Source organism: Pisolithus orientalis, assembly GCF_024613125.1.
Source record: "Pisolithus orientalis strain OTSU chromosome Unknown F5J12scaffold_16, whole genome shotgun sequence".
NCBI lineage: Eukaryota > Fungi > Basidiomycota > Agaricomycetes > Boletales > Pisolithaceae > Pisolithus > Pisolithus orientalis.
This window is the reverse complement of record NW_026260797.1, coordinates 865,002-886,988: the sequence shown is the minus strand read 5'-3', so window position 1 is coordinate 886,988 and position 21,987 is coordinate 865,002. Positions and strand designations below refer to the sequence as shown.

At 52.0% G+C, this 21,987-nt stretch overlaps 14 protein-coding genes and 1 non-coding gene across 15 annotated transcripts; 6 read left to right on the top strand and 9 right to left on the bottom strand.

Annotated features, from left to right (window-relative positions):
• Positions 1-90: 90 nt before the first annotated feature.
• Positions 91-1,183, top strand: F5J12DRAFT_721572 (uncharacterized protein; the record flags this gene model as incomplete). The annotated part of the gene is made up of 2 exons (XM_051741318.1): positions 91-556; positions 609-1,183. The coding sequence occupies 2 exons, from the start codon at positions 91-93 to the stop codon at positions 1,181-1,183; spliced, it is 1,041 nt and encodes a 346-aa protein (XP_051599639.1).
• On the bottom strand, positions 1,154-2,612 carry F5J12DRAFT_836228 (uncharacterized protein). Its single transcript, XM_051745963.1, has 4 exons — positions 2,303-2,612; positions 2,127-2,249; positions 1,642-2,075; positions 1,154-1,591 (listed from the first exon to the last, which is right to left on the bottom strand). The coding sequence occupies exons 1-4, from the start codon at positions 2,583-2,585 to the stop codon at positions 1,403-1,405; spliced, it is 1,029 nt and encodes a 342-aa protein (XP_051599638.1). The 5' UTR covers positions 2,586-2,612; the 3' UTR covers positions 1,154-1,402.
• A 10-nt stretch (positions 2,613-2,622) lies between these two features.
• F5J12DRAFT_942018 (uncharacterized protein) lies at positions 2,623-3,555 on the bottom strand (the record flags this gene model as incomplete). The annotated part of the gene is made up of 3 exons (XM_051749701.1): positions 3,409-3,555; positions 3,190-3,352; positions 2,623-3,139 (listed from the first exon to the last, which is right to left on the bottom strand). Exons 1-3 carry the CDS (start codon positions 3,518-3,520, stop codon positions 2,623-2,625), a joined length of 792 nt encoding a protein of 263 aa, XP_051599637.1. The 5' UTR covers positions 3,521-3,555.
• On the top strand, positions 3,366-5,420 carry F5J12DRAFT_135461 (dienelactone hydrolase). The gene is made up of 13 exons (XM_051738103.1): positions 3,366-3,914; positions 3,970-3,985; positions 4,045-4,115; positions 4,164-4,223; positions 4,273-4,298; positions 4,349-4,378; positions 4,434-4,494; positions 4,545-4,573; positions 4,627-4,635; positions 4,685-4,825; positions 4,882-4,899; positions 4,951-5,022; positions 5,074-5,420. The coding sequence occupies exons 1-13, from the start codon at positions 3,800-3,802 to the stop codon at positions 5,248-5,250; spliced, it is 825 nt and encodes a 274-aa protein (XP_051599636.1). The 5' UTR covers positions 3,366-3,799; the 3' UTR covers positions 5,251-5,420.
• Positions 5,421-5,468: 48 nt separating this feature from the next.
• On the bottom strand, positions 5,469-7,637 carry F5J12DRAFT_836208 (translation elongation factor EF-1 alpha). Its single transcript, XM_051745962.1, has 8 exons — positions 7,343-7,637; positions 7,157-7,291; positions 7,004-7,098; positions 6,733-6,945; positions 6,543-6,679; positions 6,177-6,494; positions 5,717-6,126; positions 5,469-5,662 (listed from the first exon to the last, which is right to left on the bottom strand). The coding sequence occupies exons 1-8, from the start codon at positions 7,374-7,376 to the stop codon at positions 5,625-5,627; spliced, it is 1,380 nt and encodes a 459-aa protein (XP_051599635.1). The 5' UTR covers positions 7,377-7,637; the 3' UTR covers positions 5,469-5,624.
• On the bottom strand, positions 7,615-10,359 carry F5J12DRAFT_836204 (kinase-like protein). Its single transcript, XM_051745961.1, has 4 exons — positions 9,106-10,359; positions 8,604-9,054; positions 8,436-8,553; positions 7,615-8,381 (listed from the first exon to the last, which is right to left on the bottom strand). Exons 1-4 carry the CDS (start codon positions 10,033-10,035, stop codon positions 7,958-7,960), a joined length of 1,923 nt encoding a protein of 640 aa, XP_051599634.1. The 5' UTR covers positions 10,036-10,359; the 3' UTR covers positions 7,615-7,957.
• Positions 10,360-10,484: 125 nt separating this feature from the next.
• F5J12DRAFT_836199 (60S ribosomal protein L32) lies at positions 10,485-11,419 on the top strand. The gene is made up of 4 exons (XM_051745960.1): positions 10,485-10,757; positions 10,811-10,943; positions 11,001-11,146; positions 11,202-11,419. The coding sequence occupies exons 1-4, from the start codon at positions 10,711-10,713 to the stop codon at positions 11,260-11,262; spliced, it is 387 nt and encodes a 128-aa protein (XP_051599633.1). The 5' UTR covers positions 10,485-10,710; the 3' UTR covers positions 11,263-11,419.
• Positions 11,369-12,835, top strand: F5J12DRAFT_906046 (MEMO1 family; the record flags this gene model as incomplete). Its single annotated transcript, XM_051748740.1, has 8 exons — positions 11,369-11,390; positions 11,541-11,579; positions 11,632-11,737; positions 11,797-11,865; positions 11,914-12,026; positions 12,076-12,187; positions 12,243-12,374; positions 12,421-12,835. 8 exons carry the CDS (start codon positions 11,369-11,371, stop codon positions 12,833-12,835), a joined length of 1,008 nt encoding a protein of 335 aa, XP_051599632.1.
• Positions 12,836-12,856: 21 nt separating this feature from the next.
• On the bottom strand, positions 12,857-14,297 carry F5J12DRAFT_135311 (histidine phosphatase superfamily). The gene is made up of 7 exons (XM_051738102.1): positions 14,099-14,297; positions 14,011-14,041; positions 13,907-13,958; positions 13,761-13,842; positions 13,636-13,701; positions 13,120-13,583; positions 12,857-13,069 (listed from the first exon to the last, which is right to left on the bottom strand). Exons 1-7 carry the CDS (start codon positions 14,127-14,129, stop codon positions 12,986-12,988), a joined length of 810 nt encoding a protein of 269 aa, XP_051599631.1. The 5' UTR covers positions 14,130-14,297; the 3' UTR covers positions 12,857-12,985.
• F5J12DRAFT_t122 lies at positions 14,217-14,306 on the bottom strand. Its single transcript has one exon. It is a non-coding gene; the product is annotated as a tRNA-Ser (tRNA).
• Positions 14,307-14,468: 162 nt separating this feature from the next.
• F5J12DRAFT_721889 (Sm-like ribonucleoprotein) lies at positions 14,469-15,064 on the top strand (the record flags this gene model as incomplete). The annotated part of the gene is made up of 4 exons (XM_051741337.1): positions 14,469-14,523; positions 14,596-14,664; positions 14,722-14,837; positions 14,894-15,064. 4 exons carry the CDS (start codon positions 14,469-14,471, stop codon positions 15,062-15,064), a joined length of 411 nt encoding a protein of 136 aa, XP_051599630.1.
• A 201-nt stretch (positions 15,065-15,265) lies between these two features.
• F5J12DRAFT_721599 (uncharacterized protein) lies at positions 15,266-16,527 on the bottom strand (the record flags this gene model as incomplete). Its single annotated transcript, XM_051741322.1, has 4 exons — positions 15,266-15,464; positions 15,514-16,177; positions 16,230-16,321; positions 16,376-16,527. Coding segments are annotated over 4 exons (1,107 nt in total), but the record flags the coding sequence as incomplete, so codon positions are not given.
• A 78-nt stretch (positions 16,528-16,605) lies between these two features.
• F5J12DRAFT_135262 (uncharacterized protein) lies at positions 16,606-19,564 on the bottom strand. The gene is made up of 2 exons (XM_051738101.1): positions 19,469-19,564; positions 16,606-19,412 (listed from the first exon to the last, which is right to left on the bottom strand). Exon 2 carries the CDS (start codon positions 19,135-19,137, stop codon positions 16,702-16,704), a length of 2,436 nt encoding a protein of 811 aa, XP_051599628.1. The 5' UTR covers positions 19,138-19,412; positions 19,469-19,564; the 3' UTR covers positions 16,606-16,701.
• Positions 19,565-19,682: 118 nt separating this feature from the next.
• On the top strand, positions 19,683-20,997 carry F5J12DRAFT_721595 (uncharacterized protein; the record flags this gene model as incomplete). The annotated part of the gene is made up of 6 exons (XM_051741321.1): positions 19,683-19,722; positions 19,773-20,003; positions 20,072-20,177; positions 20,231-20,326; positions 20,372-20,717; positions 20,770-20,997. The coding sequence occupies 6 exons, from the start codon at positions 19,683-19,685 to the stop codon at positions 20,995-20,997; spliced, it is 1,047 nt and encodes a 348-aa protein (XP_051599627.1).
• A 530-nt stretch (positions 20,998-21,527) lies between these two features.
• Positions 21,528-21,980, bottom strand: F5J12DRAFT_893402 (Ndufa5, NADH-ubiquinone oxidoreductase subunit; the record flags this gene model as incomplete). Its single annotated transcript, XM_051747649.1, has 2 exons — positions 21,528-21,603; positions 21,658-21,980. The coding sequence occupies 2 exons, from the start codon at positions 21,978-21,980 to the stop codon at positions 21,528-21,530; spliced, it is 399 nt and encodes a 132-aa protein (XP_051599626.1).
• Positions 21,981-21,987: the final 7 nt, after the last annotated feature.

The window sequence follows — 21,987 nt, the reverse complement described above, 5'->3', positions numbered from 1 at the left end:
GCGTTTTCATGCAGTGTCACGTGGTCTCAGTGTGGCACCGCCACCCGAGTACATAGAGTCGAGTCGTGCACTGAGCTGCGGTGGGCAGGCATGTCGTTTTTCAGACGCAAGGACAAAAATCTCATCCCCCCGGCGGACGCTGGGGCGGCCTCTGGTACTCGTGGCTCTTCTCGCAGTGTCTCCCCTCTTCCTAGTTACCGCTCTAACGCCAGTACCTACGTTCCTAGCAGAGACGGGCCCAATCCTCACGATAATCACGACTCTCCCGCAGCAAAAGTCCCTCCCCCATCCGACCCTACGCTGGACCGTGCACGCAGTGAACTCTTTGCAGGGTACAATCCCAACAGGGCAGGCTCTGGTCGTTTCTTCGATGGCCCCGAGCTTCCCCGGGAGCCCGCACACGGGGAGGAGAATGACGACGACGTAGAGGGCATCAAGCAACAGACAAGGTTTCTTAAACAAGAGAGCGTCACCTCCACCAGGAATGCCCTTCGCCTTGCGAGAGAGGCAGAAGAAACCGCTACAGGTACCTTAACCCGGCTTGGCGACCAATCGGGTATGTATCCTTGCCGATCGCCGCATTTCCAGTAGTCCTCAAATCAGCACAGAGAAATTGGCCAACACAGAACGTCATCTCGATGTCGCCAAAGGCCATACACACAGGGCTGAAGATCAGATCGATGAGCTCAAACAACTCAACAGGTCGATTTTCCGTCCAGTGATTACCTGGAACAAGGACGCCAAACGAGCCGCCCAAGATGCCAAGGTAATGCAACGCTATGAAGACGAACGTCGTGAGAGGGAGAAAGCCATGACGGACATTCGAGAGACGCAGAACAGACTGGGCCGCGCCATGACCTACGGTCAGCAAGACGAAGAGGGGGTGTCAGGTGCTGGCGTCTCCAGAGCCTCCACCCAAGCTGCTGGGCAGCTCGCAGCGCAGAAGGAGCAACGAAAGCGTTACCAGTTTGAAGCGGGAGCATCAGATGATGAAATTGAGGATGAGCTGGATAACAACTTGAATGAAATATCCGACGTTGCAAAGAGACTGAAAGCCCTTGGGACAACCATGGGACAAGAGCTTGATGCTCAGAATCAGCGACTGGATGTTATCGGAAAGAAAACTACGGAACTTGATGGTGGCGTCTTCAGACAGACCGAAAGGGTGTGTGGCCTCACATAAACGCTTTGAAACACGCTGATGCCCTGTCTAGCTTAAGAGGATCAAATAGTGCGCCTTAGAATACCAAGCGTTCACTTCCTTAGCTCTCTGCACGCGGTGACACTCCACTCAAATTCGATACCACTCTTACGCTCAATGGGGATTTCTTTTCGCGAACTTAAATTGCAGCTATCGCTGCTTGATCATATATATACGCATTTCAGAGTGTCACGACCCTGTCTAAATATCCAGGTCTTCGTCGGGATCATCATCGTCGATGTCATCAGCGGAATCCGGTTCATAATAAATAGTCGAACATGTTGCCGACAGTTGATGGGCATATGGAAGGGGTACTCGTCCGCGTGACTCTTCCTGAGACGCTGTAAGATGGAGATTGAAAGACACGCTTTGCATGGGGTCAAGCGGTTTCTGTAAATGATACATCTAGCAAGGCGAGAGGTCGGTCGTCGAAATCTTACCTCGTCAACCTTTTTCCGAGACAAGAGGGCCTTTAAGCTCCCTAACTTCTCGGGGGATTCTGCAGCCTCTCCATTCCATCCTTCCAGCATTCTCTCGGTAGTACGCTTCCCACCTTCGATGCCTACTCCTCTGATGATCAACTCGACAATAAACTCTTTCGCATCATCCCCAGCTCCCGTACATGCACCCGTTCCATCAGGGCCATACACGAGTCGCTGGCTCTCAGGAGCACGCTCAGAGATAGGTATGAAGACACTCCAGAACTTCTCTGCTGGTCCCGCTGGAGGTGGGGGCGTAGAGTATGCCGTTATGAGGTGCTCAATCAACACTGGGGGGTGCGCGATGACGTGCGTTAGTGTGGGTGACAATGCCGTCTGCGTTAGAAGGGACAGGAGAGAACAAGACAGGAGATGGAGCACGAGGACGGAGGGCTCTGTTTAACAAACGGTCAAAGGTATGGTGTGCCGGAGACATTGCGACGTACGCGGACGGGAAGAGATTAAATTGAAGATTGTCTTTATGAATTTGAACGTCTGCGAGTCGGACGAGATGTCTGATGCAAGCGTGTCCACGGAATCGATGACCACCCTGAGTGAACCAGGAGGTGCTTTGGTAGGTGCATCAGCTCTAACATAGGTTCTACAGCCTTGTGGTCCATACCTGCCTTGATAGCATTAAGAATATCTTGCTGCGAGTCTGTCCACGTATCGTATCCGGGGATACGTTCGGTATAATCGAAGACGCTAATAAGAGATGCATCTGATGCTAAACTCCCGATCAACGAAGAGGGGGGGTAAAGGAAGGAGAATAAGAGAGTCTGCGGCGGTGGTAGTCTCGTTGGTTTGAGGACCTGCCGCAAGATGGGCAAACACGTCTGGGACACCGATGACTGCAAGATAACGAGACCGTTTGGATTGGCGATGATGGATGCAAGTCGAGACATTTTGCCTTCGTCACTTGTAACAAAACGACAGGCTAGACTAAGTAAACACCGACTTCTCCTTTTCCCAATCGGCTCTCTTCAAGTTCATCATCCCCGTCGTCCAACCGTACACACTCAGATTCATCCTCGTCATTCCATCCATTTTAAACCTGAATTTACTAAGTGACTTTTGCACGTAACCAAGCAGAGACGATGTCGCTACTCTGATCTCCTTCACTTCTCCTGACGCGCCGAAAGCACACCTGACTGCGAACGCGACCAGATCGTCCTGCACGTCAGCCTTCCGGAAGAGTTCGTCAACGTAGAAATGCCGGATCATAGCCACCGACGAGGTGCCCCTTTTTTCTTCCTTCACCTTGTTGCTTTCTTCGAAACCCTGGATCGATTGAGAGTCCTCCGATGCATCGATTGCTATGAGTCCAATAATAGAGCTGTCATACTCCAAAACGAAAAACCCTGAAGAGGGTGAACGGGCGTAATATTCTTCGATGTTCCCAACATCTAGCCTATGGAGAGCGTCGGACGCAGCATCCTCGAAGTACGGGCGGTTGATCCTGCACAACTAAATTCAGAGCATTGATCAGAGTTGAAAAGATAGACAGACCAGTCAATCAAAGCCAGGATTAGGACCGCCCAGCACGCAAAAGCAGGCATGGGAGAAAAAAATCGCAAGAAACCGTGCTCGAGATTCGGCCACCAGCCCAAGTACTCGACCATAATACATGACAGCGCAACCCATATACTCAGCGTGAAGGGGTGGAAAACAGCTGATTGGTCGCAATAGTGAAGGAGAGGCGGAATTGTGGATATCAGAAGAACCTACCTCGTCGGTTCGCAACTGCTAACCCTTCCATCAGTGCCTTTCCAATGGCAAACTTGACCACCTTCTCATCTTTGAGTTTGTAAGGACGTATCTGGGCATTCGGCGCGGCCATGGGATGGTCGAGTGTAAAAGTGTATACGCCCAGCCTTCAACTGCATATGTACTACCACAGTCGCACGTTCGTGTCCTTGTCAACTTGTGCCTGTCGCTGTCAACTGCCAGTTCTACGACATCTGCGTTGTTGAACAGGCCAAGTCGGATGTCCTAGTAACACCGTTAGTGGTAAAGTACGGAACACGGTCCAAAAGAAAAAGACAAAGCAACGGATATATACGTGATCAAGTGATTGGACGAGCCATCTACTACACAGTGACAGGTTCTGCAAGTTATCATGTTGATCACCAAGATTTATCACGATGTGCCCAGCAAACTCAGCAACGAGCGGCCGATCCGCATATTCGTGATTTCTCCTGTGGTACCCGGCTATCCCCAAGCCAAGTTCCCAGGTGTGCATTTCTCCACCAAGATGGACCCAATCAGAACTGACAGAGTCGAGGCCAGGTGTCGTATGTTTCAGGTACGTACGCACTCATACCGTCGCTGTGATCTATCGGAACCGACAATATTGGGCTGTAGTGAGATTTATCAAGTAACTGGACCAGTGGAGAGGTTCGCTGGACAGATTGCAAGCCACGGATATGTCGTTGGTGCGTCGTACGACGACTCATCTTTAGGAACGCATTTAAGTCGCGCAGCATGTCCATCGAGTTTCCATGAATTTGAAGGACCCGAACCCATCCCGTACGACACGGAAGGTAGTACTGTAAAGCCCCTATCAGCGTCCTGCTAATCACCGTTTTTCAGGCACCGACCGAGGCAACAGGTACAAGGTCAGATTGTTGTTGCTACACTAGCCAATATTCTGATGACTTCTGTGAAGATTGAAAAAACCGTAGAAGCTTATGACGAAGTACTGTTAGCCGACGGTGCCACCTGCACTTCCCTTACGCAGGATTTGTCTTTAGGATGCAACACTTACGATCGACCTACTCACGTCGCTCCCAAACTGTAATGGTCGCATTGCAGGTCAGAGATGCGCCCTTTCCTCTGTTATCGGTATATCATGCTCTCCCCAGCGACAGGAATGTGTCTTGGTGGACATTTGGTTTGTAACTCTCTGATCCTTATCCTTCTCCGAGTTGATCGTATTACACCTAGGCTTTCCGGGTATTCACATCGGTATAGCTTTTACAACTTTACACTCAATATTTTACAGGCTGCGTTTGATGCCAAGGTTCTATCGTCTGTATGTTTCTTCGCGACAGATATACACTGCGCAACCCTGGGAAAGGGAAAGAAGGACAACTCGCTAGAGCTTGTTCGCAAGGGTGACATGACCGGAAAGGGGGAACTAGTGGTGAGTACTATCCGCGCCGGATTATGGATTTGCTGATGCAACCCATGGATTCGCAGATGATATTCGGCAAGGAGGTAAACACGTTTCTTCCCCCAGCATTCATTTCCTGATGTGAAAGTCCCTAGGACACCCATGTCCCACGCTCTGGGCGGGATTTGATTCGGAAAACACTCGAGGACGCAAATGTTCTATGTTCGGTATGCTTATACTATACTGTATCGACCTATTAACAAGGCGCCGTGCTGCAGTTCCTGGAGGTGCGAGCACAACACGCCTTTATTCGCGATGAATCGTCCAAGGGCAGGTGGGACGCTGCGCTTACCAGATCGCTGTTTACGTTCATGCTGGAGGTGTTCGAGAGGACCATCGGGCGTGACCTTGGGCCAAGGATCAACGAGGGGGAGAAGTTGGAACATGTTTGTTAGGAGTCGGCTGAGGAGACCGCGTCGATTGTAAGCGGAGTAATTACAGTAATATTGGGAACCAGATGTGGTTTCGCTGGGATCGTCGCACACGGTATGTGAGTCACATTCAGCGGTCATGTAGAACGTGTTTTGTACGATGTTCCTTTAACAGTCCTAAAACTTCTCACCCTGACTTGCTCGTGTCGTACTGTCTTTCTTTGCCACCTCTTTCCGAGGTTGTGATTGTTTTGATTCGAGCGCTTTCGTGGGCGGGGAATACTGCATCCCGCTGTCTTCATTGATGTGCTTACAGATATGCAGGTATGTATACCGAGAAGTAAAACTAAGGAAACAGAGAAAAACAAAGAAGATCGATACACTACTTCTACAATCGTTTACTTCTTCTTGGTGGCCTTCTCCGCAGACTTGGTCACTGGAAATATGGTCAACCATGAACGGGGCGATAGGAGGAAATACAGGGACATACTCTTTCCAGTCTTGTCAGTCTTCTCGACGGATTTGATGACGCCGACAGCGACAGTCTGTCTCATGTCACGGACGGCGAAACGACCGAGAGGTGGGTACTCGTTGTAGGACTCCACACACATGGGTTTGGATGGAACAAGTTTCACGATGCAAGCATCACCGGACTTGACAAATTTAGGAGCCTGCTCGAGCGACTTGCCACTCCGACGGTCAATCTTCTCGATGAGCTCGGCAAACTTGCAGGCGATGTGGGCGGTGTGGCAATCAAGCACAGGAGCGTAGCCAGCACCGATCTGGCCAGGGTGGTTGAGGACAATGACCTGAGCAGTGAAAGATGAAGCCTCCTTGGCGGGGTCGTTCTTGGAGTCGGAGGCGACGTTACCACGACGAATATCCTTGACAGAGACGTTCCTATGGGTGAGGTCAACAAGTAATTCCCTCAACCTGTCGAAATTACATACTTGACGTTGAAACCGACGTTATCACCAGGAACACCCTCAACAAGCTGCTCGTGGTGCATTTCGACGGACTTGACTTCAGTGGTAACGTTCGAAGGTGCAAACGTGACGACCATGCCAGCCTTGATGACACCAGTCTCGACACGGCCTACTGGTACTGTGCCGATACCACCAATCTTGTAGACATCCTGGAGAGGAAGCCGGAGAGGCTTGTCAGAAGGACGAACGGGGGGCTCGATGGCGTCGATGGCATCAAGAAGGGTCTTGCCCTTGACGACACCACCTTTGGTTTCCTTGGTCCAACCTTTGTACCATGGCATGCTATTCAACGGATGAGAATCGGTCTGCGACAAAAAGAGATAAGCATACTTGGTGGAGTCTTCCAACATGTTGTCACCGTGCCAGCCCGAAATAGGGACGAATGCAACGGCTTTGGGATTGTAGCCAACTTTCTTTATGAAAGTCGAAGTTTCCTTGACGATTTCATTGAAACGGTCCTCGCTCCACTAATGATATCTCGTAAACGCTCGAATAGAGGCAATCGAAGGACAAAACGTACCTTGGTAGTATCCATCTTGTTGACGGCAACAATGAGCTGGCGGACACCGAGCGTGAACGCCAAAAGGGCGTGCTCACGGGTCTGACCATCCTTGGAGATACCCGCCTCGAACTCACCAGTACCAGCAGCAATGATAAGAATGGCACAGTCAGCCTGGGAGGTACCGGTGATCATGTTTTTGATGAAGTCACGGTGTCCAGGGGCATCAATGACCTACAAAAAATTCCGCGATCGGTAACCAAGATCGTGTAAGGAAGAAATCGATACGTACAGTAACCATGTATTTTGGTGTCTCGAACTTCCAGAGGGCGATATCGATCGTGATACCACGCTCACGCTCAGCCTTGAGCTTATCAAGCACCCATGCTATCAGGATCGGATGAGTTTATGATGCGAAGCCGGTCCAGGTCACCGAGAGACCCACCATATTTGAAGGAGCCTTTGCCGAGTTCAGCGGCTTCCTTCTCGAATTTCTCGATGGTGCGCTTATCGATACCACCGCACTTGTAGATCAAGTGGCCAGTAGTGGTTGATTTTCCGGAATCGACGTGGCCGATGACTTGTGATCGAGTCAGATCGCAACCCGATGGGCAGATCAAAGAACACTTACCGACGACGTTAACGTGGGTCTTTTCCTTTCCCATTTTGATGTATTTCTATGAAGAAATGGTGTGTCAGTATACGACGACAGGGCGGCGGATGATGATTTGGATAACGATGGAGAGGTACAAGAAACAGAATATGCAGATTGATGTAGAAAAGAAGACGACAACGACGACGATACTCACTTAACAGTACAGAAAGAAAGAAAAAGTGAAGAAGGGAGAGGATGTGGTGGTATGAAAGAAAGAGAGATCAAGAGGGCGTTTGCTGATAATTATACCCTTTCCGCATCGAAAAATTTTATCGACATCGATTTTTTGATGATAAACTGACATAACTCTTCAACTCCGCTCGGCGCCACCCGAGATGCTTAGTAAGCGATGAATGACTCCTTCGATGTGGCTGTGATGCTAGCTACAACAAGTAACAGTAAGACATGATGTGACGATTGTAATGTAGATGCAAGCTTGATACGAGGCCGACAGGGTGGTGGTGTGATAAATACATACTATCAACCAAACAGGTGCAAAGCGGCTTGAAATTAATACGGACAACCAATGACATTCTATCCCATGCAATCAGGTAACAGTTTATAGGGGACATTCCTACCCGTTGCTTCCAATCAGCTGACACATGCAGGAAACGCACCTGGCTTTGGTGAGAGCGGTTGTTGACTCCCATAGGGACTCTTCATCCCCCACCCATCATAACCGCGCAGGAATCGACATTGAAGTATATTTTCGAATGTCGGCCGAGCTTGCACATCCACCCGCAGGCATGCCCTTACCAGCACCGCAGCATCCCCTAGCGCTCCGCCCCCATCCTCTTCTTCACCTGCTCTCTGCTTTTCATCGCCGCATCGATCGTCCAACGCAATGAAGGCATCCGAGAAAGGTGATTCCAAGCCTTCTTGCGCTTGCGCTGCCGTGTGGAATGGGCACTCTCCGACGAGAAGAACGTATGCAACGACCCCAAAGGCCCAAACATCTTGCTCCTTTCCGTAGTAACGTTCGCCTCGCAGAATTTCGGGGCCGGCATAATCCAGACTTTACAAGCAGTCCGTGAACACGCGTGCGAAATGGAGTATCAAATAAACTTACGTCCCACTAAATGTATCCCAACCATTCTTTCTGACCAACCCAGAGCTGCCAAAATCAATCAGAACACAGGTCCCATCTGGTCCAAGGACGACGTTTTCGTCCTTGACATCGCGATGCACTGCATAGACGGTAAAAACAGAAGAAATGAAGATGTCCACAGCCGCTCACCTATGCCGTGGGAATGCAGGAAACACAGCGCATCAGCGAGTTGGCCCAAGTAACTGCGAATGTGGCCCGGGGGAAGGCCTTCCGGGTAGGCTTCGACTAAATCAAACAGGTCAGTTGGAGGTGGCGATTGCTCTGGAAGGCGTTCGGGTACGGTCGAAGGCAGAACGAGATAGTAATAGTGGTTATCCTCAAAGAAATCCAGTATAGGACATATGTTTGGATGTCCTTTGACAATCCTTCCCTCTTCCCAGTATTCGTTTTCCCCGGTCTTAGGTGGGCAGTGGTGCCGGCGACCCGGATTCCATGGACGAACGGGAGGAAGCTCGTACGATGTGGATGATATGACGGACATGACAAAGATCTCTATCGGTATGGTGCCATACTTGTGATGGCGTTTCCAACAATCAGCGAGAATCCGAGATTTGATGATCTGCTTTATTACTACAAGTTGCTGCGAGTGCATGAGGTGGATAAACTTGATTTAATGCCAGACCATCCTCACCCCAAACGATCCATCTGAGTTGCATTCTCGCGCTCGTTTGACAAGTCCATAAGCACCTCGGCCTAAATCTCCGACAATGAAGAAATCTGATATCGTTTTTTTACTTGGAACTATATCGTGCACAGGCGAAGGAGCCCTTGTACTAGCCACAGACGAGAGCAAGTTTGTGGAGCTACCCGTGCGATGTAGTATCTGTGGCATTGGAAGAGGAGAATGTGGTTCGATAGGTGCAATGGAGACCCGTCCGGCTATGAGAGAGACACGCTGCTGCGAGGACCGCCGTCGGGGGCGCGGGAGAGTGGGAGATCGCGAAAGAGAGGGGCGGCGTGCATTGGGTGCATTCGAATGATAGGTAGACAAGGGACTGTGAGATCTGAGGGAGGAAGGAGCCTGGAAGGAAGCTGGAGAGTCTGCCACTGGGGACGATGCGAAGAATTGCGGAGCCGACGGCGAAGGCTGTATGATCAGCGGTCCGAGGTCGGCGGGACGAGATGGTTGAGAGGACGAGGGTACGATCAGCACGGGAGAAGCTACCGGTGATCGTTGCACTGAGCTGGATGAACTAACAGGTTCGCTTTTCAGCGACTCGTCGGGCAGCGCGTGGGGATCTAGGCTGGGGATATCTTCCGTATGATCGTCGTCCTTCGTACTCCAACCGAAACCACGCCCTACGTAGGTAACACCCCAGCTATTGCCGACGCTTGCTGTCCTGTGCAATTTGGATGGAGCGGGGGCAAGCCAGTCATCATCATCAAAAGTCCGGTCGAAAGTAGACTCGGCCAGCATGAAGGCTTGAGTTATAAACTGGCACGCGCGCAGGGGGGGGAAAGCAGAAGCCAAGGACGTCCACAGCGAGAGAGGATGCGATGGCGGTGGGCTTTTTGATTTCACCAGTACCCCATCATCGATTCTCACGCTCATCCCTGCCATTATATCACGTTCTGAAACTCATTTCAATCGTGCCCAAACCAGCAATCACAGCACCAATCGCCACCAGCGCTTCGGGCGGTGCGACAATGGTAATCCAGAAAAACACCGGGGAAGGCACACTTGTTGAATGTGGTGGGATGGACATAATATTGTGGAGTGCAAGGAACACAAAGTAGCAGTTCAAACGGGACCGTTATTGATCGGTGGAGCCTAATGCCGAGAGTAACGCTCAAAGCGAGCATTTGGGGAACGGAAGACAAACTGTCTTGTGGGTGACACCCAACGCAGTGACCCATCACAGCACCGTGTAAGACTGTAAGGTTGTCGCGGGCAGAGTGAAGCAGGAGCTTGGCAAACCCACAGCACAGCCACGCGCTTTGTTGACATTTGTTTATCTGAACCCTCTTCCGGCCAAAAGAGAACGCACGTCTGGTGGACGAGCAAGCCGTCGACACCCAAACCTCAAAAAACTGTGAGTATGACAGTCTGGTGTTTCGTGCTACCGTCGGTCAACACTGCAATCGCGCACTTCCATCCGGTTCACGGGAAACTTTACTGTCCAAACAGGCTGGATGGACTTACCTGGGCTGCGATGTAGTACCGCGATCGGACCACTTATGTCTTGTTTTGTGGAGGTATTATCACGCTGAATACTGACGACCCTTGCAGACCGCCATGGCCGTCAAGATCCCCATTGTCAAGAAGCGCACGAAGGCATTCAAGTTCGTCACCTGCCCCGCCAACTCGGATACACACTCACTTATTGCTTGCATAGGCGTCACCAGTCTGATCGGTATCACGGTGTGAAGGAGGCATGGCGGAAACCCAAGGGTATCGACAACAGAGTGAGGCGCAGATTCAAGGGTCAACTCCCCATGCCTAAGATCGGCTATGGCAGTAACAAGAAGGTACGATATCCGTTCCAAGCTTGTCGCACTCAGCTGTACATCCGTCGCTCTCCTTAGACCCGCCACCTAATGCCCAGTGGCCTCAAGAAATTCCTTGTCAGCAACGTGAAGGAGGTTGATATCCTTCTCATGCACAATAAAAGTTATGCCGCAGAGATTGCACACAACGTCAGCAGTCGAAACCGTGCTCTGATTCTTGAGAGGTGACTCTGGTTTGTCAATCCGCATCATTGCATTCTGACACAAGTTTCGTCCTAGGGCAAAGGCTCTCGGTGTCAAGGTGACGAACCCTGCAGCACGGCTGCGGTCAGAGGAGTAGATGGTTATTCACTGTCCTGTATCCATTCCCATATGTAGGAGATAGTCGACATGCAAATATGCTCGCGTGCAATTTTCTATATTTCATTCTCCTATGGCTTGCTTCTATGTACAATTCTCCCAAATCTAGTATGTCCCCTGAAAGCCAGATGTGGTTCTCTCTCTCCCAGTTCCTCCGTAAAATCACCTCCCGTTCACCACAGTCGACCGTTGTCATGGGCGGCCATCGGTAAGGCCCTTTCAAGTACGCCTTGCTGCCACTCACCCCTTTATTCGAAGCCTGTGCGACACACGCCGATTCATGGTACACAGGAAATGGTGTGTTCCATGGATCATCGGGATCTCTCACGTACAATGAGATATGCTCCAGGTTATCGGCTCGGTCAGGAATTGAGTGGATGGCTTGCAGCCGTCAAACCCACGGAGGAGCAGGAGTTCGAGCCACCTATCGCAGGATGCAAAGCAATCATCGGGCCGTGCGCTTCCATCGTGCTAATCAGAGAATCGCCAACACATTGACGACTTTCTTATCCAGACATGCCGGCTATTCGTACTCGGGGCGTGCAGCCGCTTGGGCGTATAAGACCATCGATACAACCGGGATGTAAGTAGTTCCAGTGCTCAGAAGCTTGCCTTGACAATCCTCCCGCAGCAAACGCGTCTTCATTCTTGGCCCCTCTCATCATGTATACCTCACGCGATGCGATGTTTCCGGATGCGATTATTATGAGACGCCTCTGGGTAAATTAAGCATCGATAAAGAGGGTGAGGGGATTTTACACTTTCTGTGAATTCATTTCAAGACATCACCTAGTTAACGATGAGTTACTGCAAACTGGCAAGTTCAAGACAATGAGTTTAGATACGGACGAAGACGAACACAGCATCGAGATGCATTTACCATACATCTATCATGTATTTCAAGAGTCAGCAAACGCCTCTCTTTCTCGCCCGCTCTTTCTGACGTGATCTATGCAGTAGCAACATCACAGTGGTGCCCATATTGGTGGGAGCAATTGACAGAGCTCAAGAAATAGATTACGGTCGCATTTTGGCTCCTTATCTAGCCGATCCGGAAAACTTCTTCGTCATCTCCAGTGACTTTTGCCACTGGTGGGGGATTTTATCTCGCACTGACCCCATGCTGACTGTCGTTTAGGGGCACTCGTTTCCGATACACGTTTTACTATCCAGAGCCTCTCCCCAGTGAAATTGCAGGTGTGCGCCTCAGGAGCTCTGGCCCACAGCAGTATAATTTCTCACAGAGGCCGATCTACGCCTCTATTTCCGACCTCGACCACGAAGCCACGGACATCTTGACTATTCGCCCAACGCCAGAGGTAGAAACACCTGCGGCCCAGTCTCACAAAAAGTTCTCGGACTACCTCGACCGTACAGGGAATACAATATGTGGCAGACATCCGATTGGTGTGCTCCTTGGAGCCCTCATGGAGCTCGAGAAGCATGGTAAACACCCAAAGGTCGAGTGGGTGCACTACGAGCAAAGCAGTAAATGTCAGAATCTTAGGGACTCTAGTGTAAGTTACGCCAGTGCATACGTGTCTTTCTTGTAGACAACGAAGACGGTGTATCAACGGATTCTTCTTGTAATAGACTGCACATCTAGAAACAGACTCGCATCTTTAAACCCTGTTCCAACGAGTAGGTATAGTAGCTGTTGAGTCGATAGAAATCTAGTTCCTCTGTCATGGGTGGGGTATAGTTCAAAGGGAACTACGTTGTATTTGTGGTCCACACGTGTCGTCCGCCAGATGCTCTGTACCAGGAATGCCGACATGGTTGATTACCTAGAAATTTCGATCAATAAGACGGTGTAATTCACTCAGTTTTTGTATACCTTTCTGTTGGAGGTGTGAATATCTTCAAAGCCCCAGTCTCGCGAGGCCCCATCCTTCAAGTGGTCTCCATTTGCCAGCAATTCAGGTTCCCAGGCACCCACGATACCGACTGCACCTGGTTTCCGAGTAAACACGGAGATGGAACAACAGCCTACCCTGAGTGGCATGTCGGGTTGGGCTAGGAGACCCCTACATAGTGCAATGATCGTGGCTGCATGGGAAAACAACAAAATGCACTTGTGTTTGTCAGAGAATCGTCTTTCGACCTCGGGAACGAAGAGCTCGAGAAATCCGTTGACACGGGCATGAACCTGGTCCACGTCTTCACCCTTGCGAGAGGGATACCAAACGGAAGACCACGACGGATCAATCTCAGTGAAGTAGGCTTTCAGTTCAGAGGCAATCTTTGGACGGGGGTGTAAACCTGTCCCAGGTACAACAGGAGAGTACCATTCAGCGATGCCTGAGCACTCAGTGGTCACTTTTCCGAGTCGGGCACAGTTTTGAACACCCACCATGCTCAGTGTAAATCGGCAGATTTAGGGCCGAAGCCATAGGTAACGCCGTTTGAAGGCAGCGATCTAGGTAAGCGATCGACCATCAGAGACAAGTTGGAGGAGGGGAGGTCAGTACGACATACAGTATGGGGAAGAGAATATCGCGGTTGGTCGGTTTGACACAGGGAGGGCTTGAAAGTATGCAGCGAGTTCCTGTGCTTGAGTCTGGGGGGGAAATCGTGAACTGGCACCCCTGGTGCTGTATACATATCTAGGTTGCGACAATCACCTCTCCGTACGCCGCCAAGGGATAATCTCTTGGAAGGCCCGTAGGAGATCCGCTGCAGCAGTTCGTCAGTGCAGCCCAACAACGAACTGGTAGACAACACAGACCAGATGGGGTCAACCCAGTTTGATCGAAAACCTGAAAACCATGACAAGTGAGCTATGTCTGCTGGGTCGGTTGGTTTGTGGTGCTGACCATGCCTAGCGATGTATATCGTTTCGATCATCGTGCGAATGAGTGACAATGGTTAGACATACCTCTGGTCATGCCAGACCGTCTAGCCATAGAAAATACAAAAAAGCCAAAAAAGATTCGCTGACAGCAGGATTTGAACCTACGCGGGCAATGCCCAAGTGATGTTGAGAATTCAAATCACTCGCCTTAACGACTCGGCCATATCAGCTTGACGAACCTGTCTGTCCACTTCAAAATTTGTACTACAGGACAAGGCTGCAGGGATAATACAGTAATTGCTTGTGAGTCGTCGTCCTCCACCAAATTCTCGACGTCGTTATCGCTACGCTCATTACACCGTCTGGCTGCCTGGTGGCAGCGTTGCCCCTCAATGGATTCGTTGATCCCATTCACTACTTCTGGAGCCTTAGTAGATTGCGTGGACAGTACGTCTGACCACCTGTCATTCATTCGCCCCAAGTCATCCATGTTTTTTGTTTCACTGTGCCCTGGCTTAGGAAAGATGCTTGTGGTTCTTCGAGACGGTCGAAAATTACATGGTGTATTGCGCTCCTATGATCAGTTCGGTGCGTACGTGCCTTTAATCATCTAGGATTTTACATTCCAACAGGCTGTTCACACAGCAAATCTGGTTCTCGAAGATACTGTAGAGCGAATATACCACGGTAATGCATTTGCCGAACACTGGCACGGCCTATTTTTGATTAGGGGTGAGAACGTGGTGCTGTTGGGTGAAATTGTATGTTTCTGCAGGCCCTCTGTCATCGCCGTCTCTCTTTCATACATCCCCACCAGGACCTCGATCAGGAGGACGACATCCCATTACGACAGGTTGATTATAATGTGCTCGATCCATATCATAAAATGGACATTGCTGATAGGAAAGGTCGAGAAGATTTCAAGGCTAGGGTGTTGTATGAACAAAAGGGGTTTTGCAAGGAAGGAGGGGAGGGTGATGGTTATTGACAACACGCAACAGTTGTATCACTTCATTTTTATCCTCAGAGATGCATTCGTATCCATGGCTGCTCACGACATTTGCGAAGCAGAGTTCACTCGATTCTAGGTAGGCTATGCGCAGGGAATAAAAAGGAAGTGACAAGGTCGAGAGGCAATGCGTGCACGAAGAATAGTTATGGATGCAGACGCGGTCGTTGTTTCGCCCGATTAGGAGTTATGGGTTCCGTTGAGGCGAAGTCCCGGGCTTAGCGGGACAAGTGCTTTCTGAGATGTGCTATGAGCTCGGGGGTACAGGATATCTTCGATGCGTTTGCGTATCTCGCGTTCACAGGTTGTCAGTTTGACAAGTACCCCTTCTTTCGTTTCTTTATCGAATGAGACCTCCGCCATTCGGAGTTTCTGCCATCTGACCACAAAATCAATCATACAACACAAACTATCCCAGCAGAGCTTACCCAGCATGGCGCTCGCATTTCTTTTTACCGACGCACCACCATTCTCCATGGTTAGATGATGTGTCGTCGACATGCATAGTGTCATTCCCATGTTCCATTTTCTCCTCGTAGCTGTCTAGCACTTCCGCTCCAAAATCTGTCCACTCCTCTTTTCCGAAGCAAAGCCTCTGGTCCCAACCGCATTCGTCCATTTTCGCAGCACGTTGGGCAGCCAGGTTGACAAGCTTTTCTCGCCACAGTACCATATCCATCTCAAGTTTGACTACTTCTCTCTGCTTCACAACCTCCTCAAGACGTGCATTCAACCGACCGATTTCCCATTCAACTCTGCATTTGGAGGGTACCTCGGGGAAACTTTCTCGGGTGCCGTCAACGTGAACTTCACCGCCAGCTGACGTTCTCCCAATGTTTTCGTCCAGGCGGACAACTACGCCCTCCCGTTTTTCTGCGTGCTTGACCTCCTCCCAAAGTGCATCTCGATTGCCACCGCTGGATTCCCATTTTGAAATATGCATTTCCATGTACTTTTTACCGCACCCATCTGAGCAATACTTAGAAAAGGCGCCACGGGCGGGTTTGTGGCATGCGCTTGGTGAGGAAGGATTTTCGTGTCGAAGACCATACAGACACCGTCGCTTCCAAGTTGTACGGAGCTCTGGATTCTCTGTAGGCAAATGTTAGTAAAACGGGGATCCGAGACACAGTCCAAAACCCACTCTTCACGCACGGCGGGCAAATGAATTGATCGACTAAGTCGATCTCGAGATCAGGCATATTGACACACTGTGTATGATACCACTCATCGCATCTGCATCACCGCGTCGGTATATTCAGCCAAGACAAGTGTGATTCAGCCACATACCTATCACACGCAATCATCACCCGATCCTCGTTATATCTGGTCTTGCATACACAGTACAACTTGTCGTCTTCTTTATCACTCTCTTCTACCTCGCCCTCTGGTGCATTGTCTTCTTTGGAATCGTTGGCTGGCATAACAGACGTGGAACGTGACCCAGCACCTGCACCAGCAGGTTTGAGGATACTCTTGCAGGCGTCCTTGGGTTCTTCAACCCCGAGTTTCGCCCTTGTTTTCGCAGCAGGTTTCGCCCGAGATTTTGGAGGTTGCTTAGCCTTGGTCGGAGGCTACAACCCAGTTGGAACGAAATTCAATATTTGATTCGGACATTAGCTGAAAATGAAGAGACGTACCTTGCTGGCAGTTTCCTGCTTTTTCTTCTTAGCCGCAGTCGTGGAAGCGCCTTTCTTCGTGCGTTGAATAGGGGGCAGCGCTGAGTCCGGTTCGGGTTCTTCATCCGTGACGGTTGCCGAGGCCCGCGAGACGGCTGGCCCTTGTTCTGATTCTTCGCCGACCCTTGGCGCCTGTGCACTGGCACTACGGGGTTGCACACGGCGTATAGGAGGCCGATCTTCGATAAGGCTCAGAAGTTCCTCGTCGACGTCGATGTCCATGCCAACCATGTCATGACTGCCTTCAAACTTTCGTGCAGATTTACAGTCCACCTCGGGCGGAGATGAGATGGGTAGGAAGGTGTCGACATTGTCCGCTTCGGGGTGTACCTCTGCTTTGATGCATGTGGATGGTGTCGCAGAGCTACCCCTGCTCGCTGCAGGCTCTGTGACATGGAAATCGCCTCCTTCGCCCTCGAGCTTGAGACCCAACTCGGGTTCCAAGTGCTGAATTGCTGGTGAAACGACTGGCATCACTGGTGCATCTCCTAGCACAAGTTCCAACGGCAGTGCCGGTTTCCGAGTGGAATCATCGACTGCCATCGGCTCGGGGAGAAGATCTGCAAGTTCCTCTTCTACCTTTTCGTTTTTCGTAGGTGCAAGAGCCTGCGAAGGTTCGTTTTCAGGCTCGGGAGCTTGTGTACGTCCACTGTCAATTCCCTGGCGTGCCTCGCGCTGAACGGCATGCGGTGGCGGAGATGGTGTTGGACGGGGTGATGTCATATAAGAATATGTGTGCTCTGGTGCTACTCTTTCCGAATGCGGGGACGCAGGTACCGACGCAACTGGAGGACTTCCTCGAGGAGGTGGGGCGGGAGATACGGGTGGAGGCGTTGCTAGGATTTCCACCGGCGATGGGGTATCCCCCGCCAGATTCCGCTCTGGTAGTGAAGACGGCGTACGGCTAGGCGATCCTGGATGTGGAGTAGGCCCACGCTGTGCAGACCAAGTCTTTGCTGTAGATTGATCCACTGAGCTGCCGTCTTCCTGTGCATCCCTGCTGTCAGCAAAAGACTGTGCCTCGATATAGACCTCAGAGTTGTCCGTACGCGCAAGTGGTAACGAGAAGACCTGCTCTGTGGGGTGTGTGTCTTGCACCGATCGCTGTTGCATTAGAAGATTGCTAGTCTTGCCCACAGGCAGAGAACCAGGTTGTAGGTGTAGCCCGACGGCGGTGTGCGACTCGAATTCAGAGAACTGCGAGGGCAGGGGAACGACCGGAAAGGATGATTGAGGTTGTTGGAGTTCTGACTTGTTCTCTCGATTACTGGAGAGGATTACTTCGCTCGGTGGGGTGTCCTGTCGGACATCCCATGCTACTGCTGGTAGTCGTGGGATTGGGGACTGCACCGGCAGATGTTCTTGCACTCGCAAGTATGGAGGGTCCGTCCTGTGTCGCGATGTCTCGAATCTGGGGGGCGACACGTCCTCTCTTAGCAGCGAGATACCCCCAACCATTCTCGGTACGCTGGTGGTGCTGGTGAAGGCTGCGCCAGAGAAGGGAGGAGGACGTGTCGACTGGGGAGATGATTGTGGTTGTGGCAGTAACGAGTGCAGTGGCGGATGGCGCGATGGCGATGGAAGGGCGCGGGAGAGGTGTATGGGAGGGGAAGGCAGGAGAGGCGAGTGTTGGGAGTGCGACACGGGTGGGAAGAATGTGCTCGGGTGTGGCACACGGCTGGTGGGATGCACGAGGTGGACGTAAGAACGGGAGTATTGCGAGTCTGGTGGCGGTTGTCTGTGTTGTGAGCTCCCGCTAGCCGAGCGACCGCGTGCAGCGTGTTGCTCGGATTGGAAAGGTGGAGGAGGAGTGGAGGGGTGTGTGTCTGTGTTGGGGGATGGGGGGCGGGATGGAGAAGCGGAACGGGACACGCGGAGACGCTTGTTGGGGCGGTGGTGGTAGTCGATGTCGGGGTGTCTCGGGTAGTTGTAGTTGTGGTGGTAATGCAGACGAGAATCGGGGTGTTCTCGCTCTCTGTCGAGGGTGCTGATGCGACGATGTTCTTCAGAGGCAACATGGACGAGTGCCTGCAGACCGGCGAAGGGCGTGCGGGTGGAGTGGAGCGGGGAGTAGCGGGGAGAGGGAAACGGGTGTCTGATGGAGTCGGTCGGCGAGTAGGAGAACGATGAGGACATGGCTCGGTGCTGGGAGGGAGACGTGCCCGGCGTGGAGAGCGCCGCCCCCGCCGCCGTTGTCGTCGTTGTCACTATCATTGGGTGGGGCTGAGTGGAGGCCGGCACTGGGGCGGGGTGGAGAAGGGCATCGATCGTGCGTGGTTTCTCTGGGTGTCTCACACGGCCTGGCTCGTGCGCAGGACTGGGCTGGTCGTCTGGACAGAGCAGCGATGCGATGGCCATCCGTTGCGGGGACATCGTCGATGGGACAAGTACATATGATACAGAGAAATCACAAATCGAATTGGCGCTCGTAGTCAAATTGGTGCATTACAGTATGTACAACAGGACATTGCGACCCCGTCCACACGGCAGCCACGAACAGCCATCCGCAACGACGGACGACGTCGCACCCACGTCCCGTCGAATCGACGTCCATCTCCAGCCCGACTAGACGGTCTCAAGGTCCTCGACTCACTCCACTCCTGCATTGCTCCAGGCAAGCGACTCGTCGTCGAGATGCTTTTTGCAGGCTGATACCCGTTAGTCTCCTCCTCGACAACGGCGACGACAACGACGACGAGCTCACCTGTGTAAAATGCGTTGGAGAGAGCGGCCGACACCCGGGCTTCCTTTTATAGATGGAACTGTACAGCCAGTGGGTGTGGCTTGCAGAGACCCCCTGGCACCCCAGCCTGATTGTCCCGTTCCCTTTTTTCCTCCTCGACACCTGTGAGCATCCGTCTTTCACAGATCACCCTCAAGTCACGTCCGACTGATCGCTGAAAAGGCCCCGCCAAACCATGTCGGTGGCCTCGAAGAACCCTTTCTCTGTCCTGGACGGTGAGCTTGTCTCGTGTCTCTCTTTGGTATCCTCACCTCCCCCCCCCCAGAGGAGTCATCCCGCCCTTCCAGCCCAGCCCCTGCCACTGACCATGCCCCCGTCCCCGCTCAACCCACATCCAAACCCTCCAAGGGCAACCAGCGCGGCAGGGGTGGCCCCGCTTCTCGCGGCGGTCGCTACTACAACAGAGGCGGCGGTGCCAACAAAAACACCGACACCAATCGCGATACTACCACTGCGGAGGAACCCGCAGCCGGTGCAGAGTCTAACAGGCGTCGATGTAAGCCATTATCACTTTCATGCCCATCCATTCATCTCACCCCTTGATCAACCTTGGGTGTGATTCAGTCGACGGCGAACGCAGGGAAGGCAGGGAAGGCAGGGGGAGAGGTCGTGGCAACCGTGGTGGCGGAAGAGGACGGGCCTTCGACAGGCATAGCGGCACGGGCAAGACGTAAGTCGATATAAACGCTCACAACCCTTCCTCCTTACCTGCACGAACTCTAGCGACTCTGAAAAGAAAGTCCATCAGTCCTGGGGCGGCGACGATGGCTCTACCGAACTCAAGGTAGAGGAGGCTGCCACCAACGACGCCGCCGCAGAGTCTGTCGATGCGGCGGGCAACGTGAACGACTGGGCTGGTGTCAGCGGTGACGGTGCTGCCGATGGGACAGGCGACACCAACAACTGGGCTGGTGGTGCTGCTGTCGATGATGCTTGGGGTGCAAGTCCCGCCGACGCTTCAGCACCCGCTCCAGTCAACGGTGAAGGTGAAGCCGAAGCCGGCAAAACCGAAAGTCGTCGTCGCGACAGAGAGGAAGAAGAGGACAACACCCTCACCCTCGACCAGTACCTCGCCCAGCAAAAGGAGAAGGAATCCAGCCTGCTACCGAAGCTCGAGTCTCGCAAGGCCAACGAAGGTTCCGACGACCGTATCTGGGATGGTGCCACCCGCCTCGAGAAAGGCGAAGGCGACGCGTACTTCGCTGGAAAGGTTACTCACCCGCTTCTATCTGGACTTGTGCAGCTTCTCACTCTTTTCGCAGACCAGGAATACAGCCAAGTCCCGCACCGAGAAGAAGGAAAAAGTCTTTATCGAAATCGAGGCCCGCTTCGACCGTCCATCACGCGGAACGCGTGGTCGCGGAGGCGACAGAGGCGACCGGGGTCGTGGCCGGGGCGGACGTGGCCGAGGCCGTGGTGGATTCAGTGGCAATACCGCATCCACTGGTGTCAATGTGGATGACGAGAGAGCCTTCCCTGCGCTCTCGTAGAAAGCAGGAACAAGGCATCGGGCACCATGTCCCCTCCCTTCATACCTTCTTACCCTTGTATCTGGTCGTGGAGAACGGTCTGGTTGTGCCAAACAAGATATTCTCTCACTGGTTCCTCTTATTCCAAGCGAAAATCTACCTGTGTCATATACATCATATCGCGTGTGCTACTTACTTTCGATCCACCTTCGTATGATCGCTTGTCTGTATGGTTCTCTTGTGACCCATGTTATATTCACCTGCATGAAACGACTACTCTTGACGAATCAGTGTGTGCTTCCGGTCATATCCGAGAGTCATATAAACCTCCCCGTTGCCGAACCTCTTTTTTTTCTCTTCCAGCCCACTTACTAGTCTTGCTGACGCGCAGACGTTTGCGAGAATTTCCTCCGGAGCTGAGAACACCGTCAGCGCAGTTCACGTCTGGCGCTAGTAGACGCAACCAGATGACAGTAGTATTGCAGAAGAGGCGCTGTACATTATCCAGCAATGAGCATCTGTGTTTATGTAGACACTGCCTGAGGGACCCTTCACGACGCTGGGTTGGATGTGTTCCCGAAATACTCCCACTGGCCAGCTGGGGGTCGCTCCTCCAGCGGTTCCCACCTAGAGTATCGCTGTCAGAGATGATCTTGCACCGTCGAGAAAGACCGGACTGACGCTTTCCACTCCAGCATGTTCTCTGCTACCCTCAACTCGTCCTGTGCAATATCTAATGACTCCTCAATTTGCCCCTCGTCCAGTCGTCTCTCTACGGAGGCTACATCTCCATTGGCACCCTTGACGATGTCGAGCTTGTGTTTCGTGAGTGCCTCTGCACTCTGTCTGTAGACAGAAGTCTGGGGGATGGTAGAGAGGACGGAAAGGGTGGATTCATAGGTTCGGACGAGTTCTGGAAGGGGGTTTGGGTGTACTGCGAGACCCGTGATTCCAGTAGTTTTCTTGAGGACTTGTTGTAGCAACGGACGCGTGAGTCTGAACATGGTCGTT

Bases quoted from the DNA above. Each gene is read 5' to 3' on its own strand.
- F5J12DRAFT_836228 (XM_051745963.1), bottom strand. From the start codon at position 2,585: ATGTCTCGACTTGCATCCATCATCGCCAATCCAAACGGTCTCGTTATC. The intron at 2,250-2,302 runs GTATGGACCACA...CACCTACCAAAG, and splicing joins TCTTAATGCTATCAAGGCAG to CACCTCCTGGTTCACTCAGG. The intron at 1,592-1,641 runs GTAAGATTTCGA...TATCATTTACAG, and splicing joins CTCGGAAAAAGGTTGACGAG to AAACCGCTTGACCCCATGCA.
- F5J12DRAFT_135461 (XM_051738103.1), top strand. From the start codon at position 3,800: ATGTTGATCACCAAGATTTATCACGATGTGCCCAGCAAACTCAGCAAC. The intron at 4,379-4,433 runs GTACTGTTAGCC...ATTTGTCTTTAG, and splicing joins CCGTAGAAGCTTATGACGAA to GATGCAACACTTACGATCGA. The intron at 4,495-4,544 runs GTCAGAGATGCG...TGCTCTCCCCAG, and splicing joins CTGTAATGGTCGCATTGCAG to CGACAGGAATGTGTCTTGGT.
- F5J12DRAFT_836208 (XM_051745962.1), bottom strand. From the start codon at position 7,376: ATGGGAAAGGAAAAGACCCACGTTAACGTCGTCG. The intron at 7,292-7,342 runs GTAAGTGTTCTT...CTCGATCACAAG, and splicing joins GACCCACGTTAACGTCGTCG to TCATCGGCCACGTCGATTCC. The intron at 6,495-6,542 runs GTATGCTTATCT...TCCGTTGAATAG, and splicing joins ATGTTGGAAGACTCCACCAA to CATGCCATGGTACAAAGGTT.
- F5J12DRAFT_836204 (XM_051745961.1), bottom strand. From the start codon at position 10,035: ATGGCAGGGATGAGCGTGAGAATCGATGATGGGGTACTGGTGAAATCA. The intron at 9,055-9,105 runs GTGAGGATGGTC...ATGCACTCGCAG, and splicing joins ACTCAGATGGATCGTTTGGG to CAACTTGTAGTAATAAAGCA. The intron at 8,382-8,435 runs GTAAGTTTATTT...CTGCTTGTAAAG, and splicing joins TGGGATACATTTAGTGGGAC to TCTGGATTATGCCGGCCCCG.
- F5J12DRAFT_836199 (XM_051745960.1), top strand. From the start codon at position 10,711: ATGGCCGTCAAGATCCCCATTGTCAAGAAGCGCACGAAGGCATTCAA. The intron at 10,944-11,000 runs GTACGATATCCG...CGCTCTCCTTAG, and splicing joins GCTATGGCAGTAACAAGAAG to ACCCGCCACCTAATGCCCAG. The intron at 11,147-11,201 runs GTGACTCTGGTT...GTTTCGTCCTAG, and splicing joins CGTGCTCTGATTCTTGAGAG to GGCAAAGGCTCTCGGTGTCA.
- F5J12DRAFT_135311 (XM_051738102.1), bottom strand. From the start codon at position 14,129: ATGATCGAAACGATATACATCGCTAGGCATG. The intron at 13,959-14,010 runs GTCTGTGTTGTC...GAACTGCTGCAG, and splicing joins AACTGGGTTGACCCCATCTG to CGGATCTCCTACGGGCCTTC. The intron at 13,702-13,760 runs GTATGTCGTACT...TCGCTTACCTAG, and splicing joins GATATTCTCTTCCCCATACT to ATCGCTGCCTTCAAACGGCG.
- F5J12DRAFT_135262 (XM_051738101.1), bottom strand. From the start codon at position 19,137: ATGTCCCCGCAACGGATGGCCATCGCATCGCTGCTCTGTCCAGACGAC.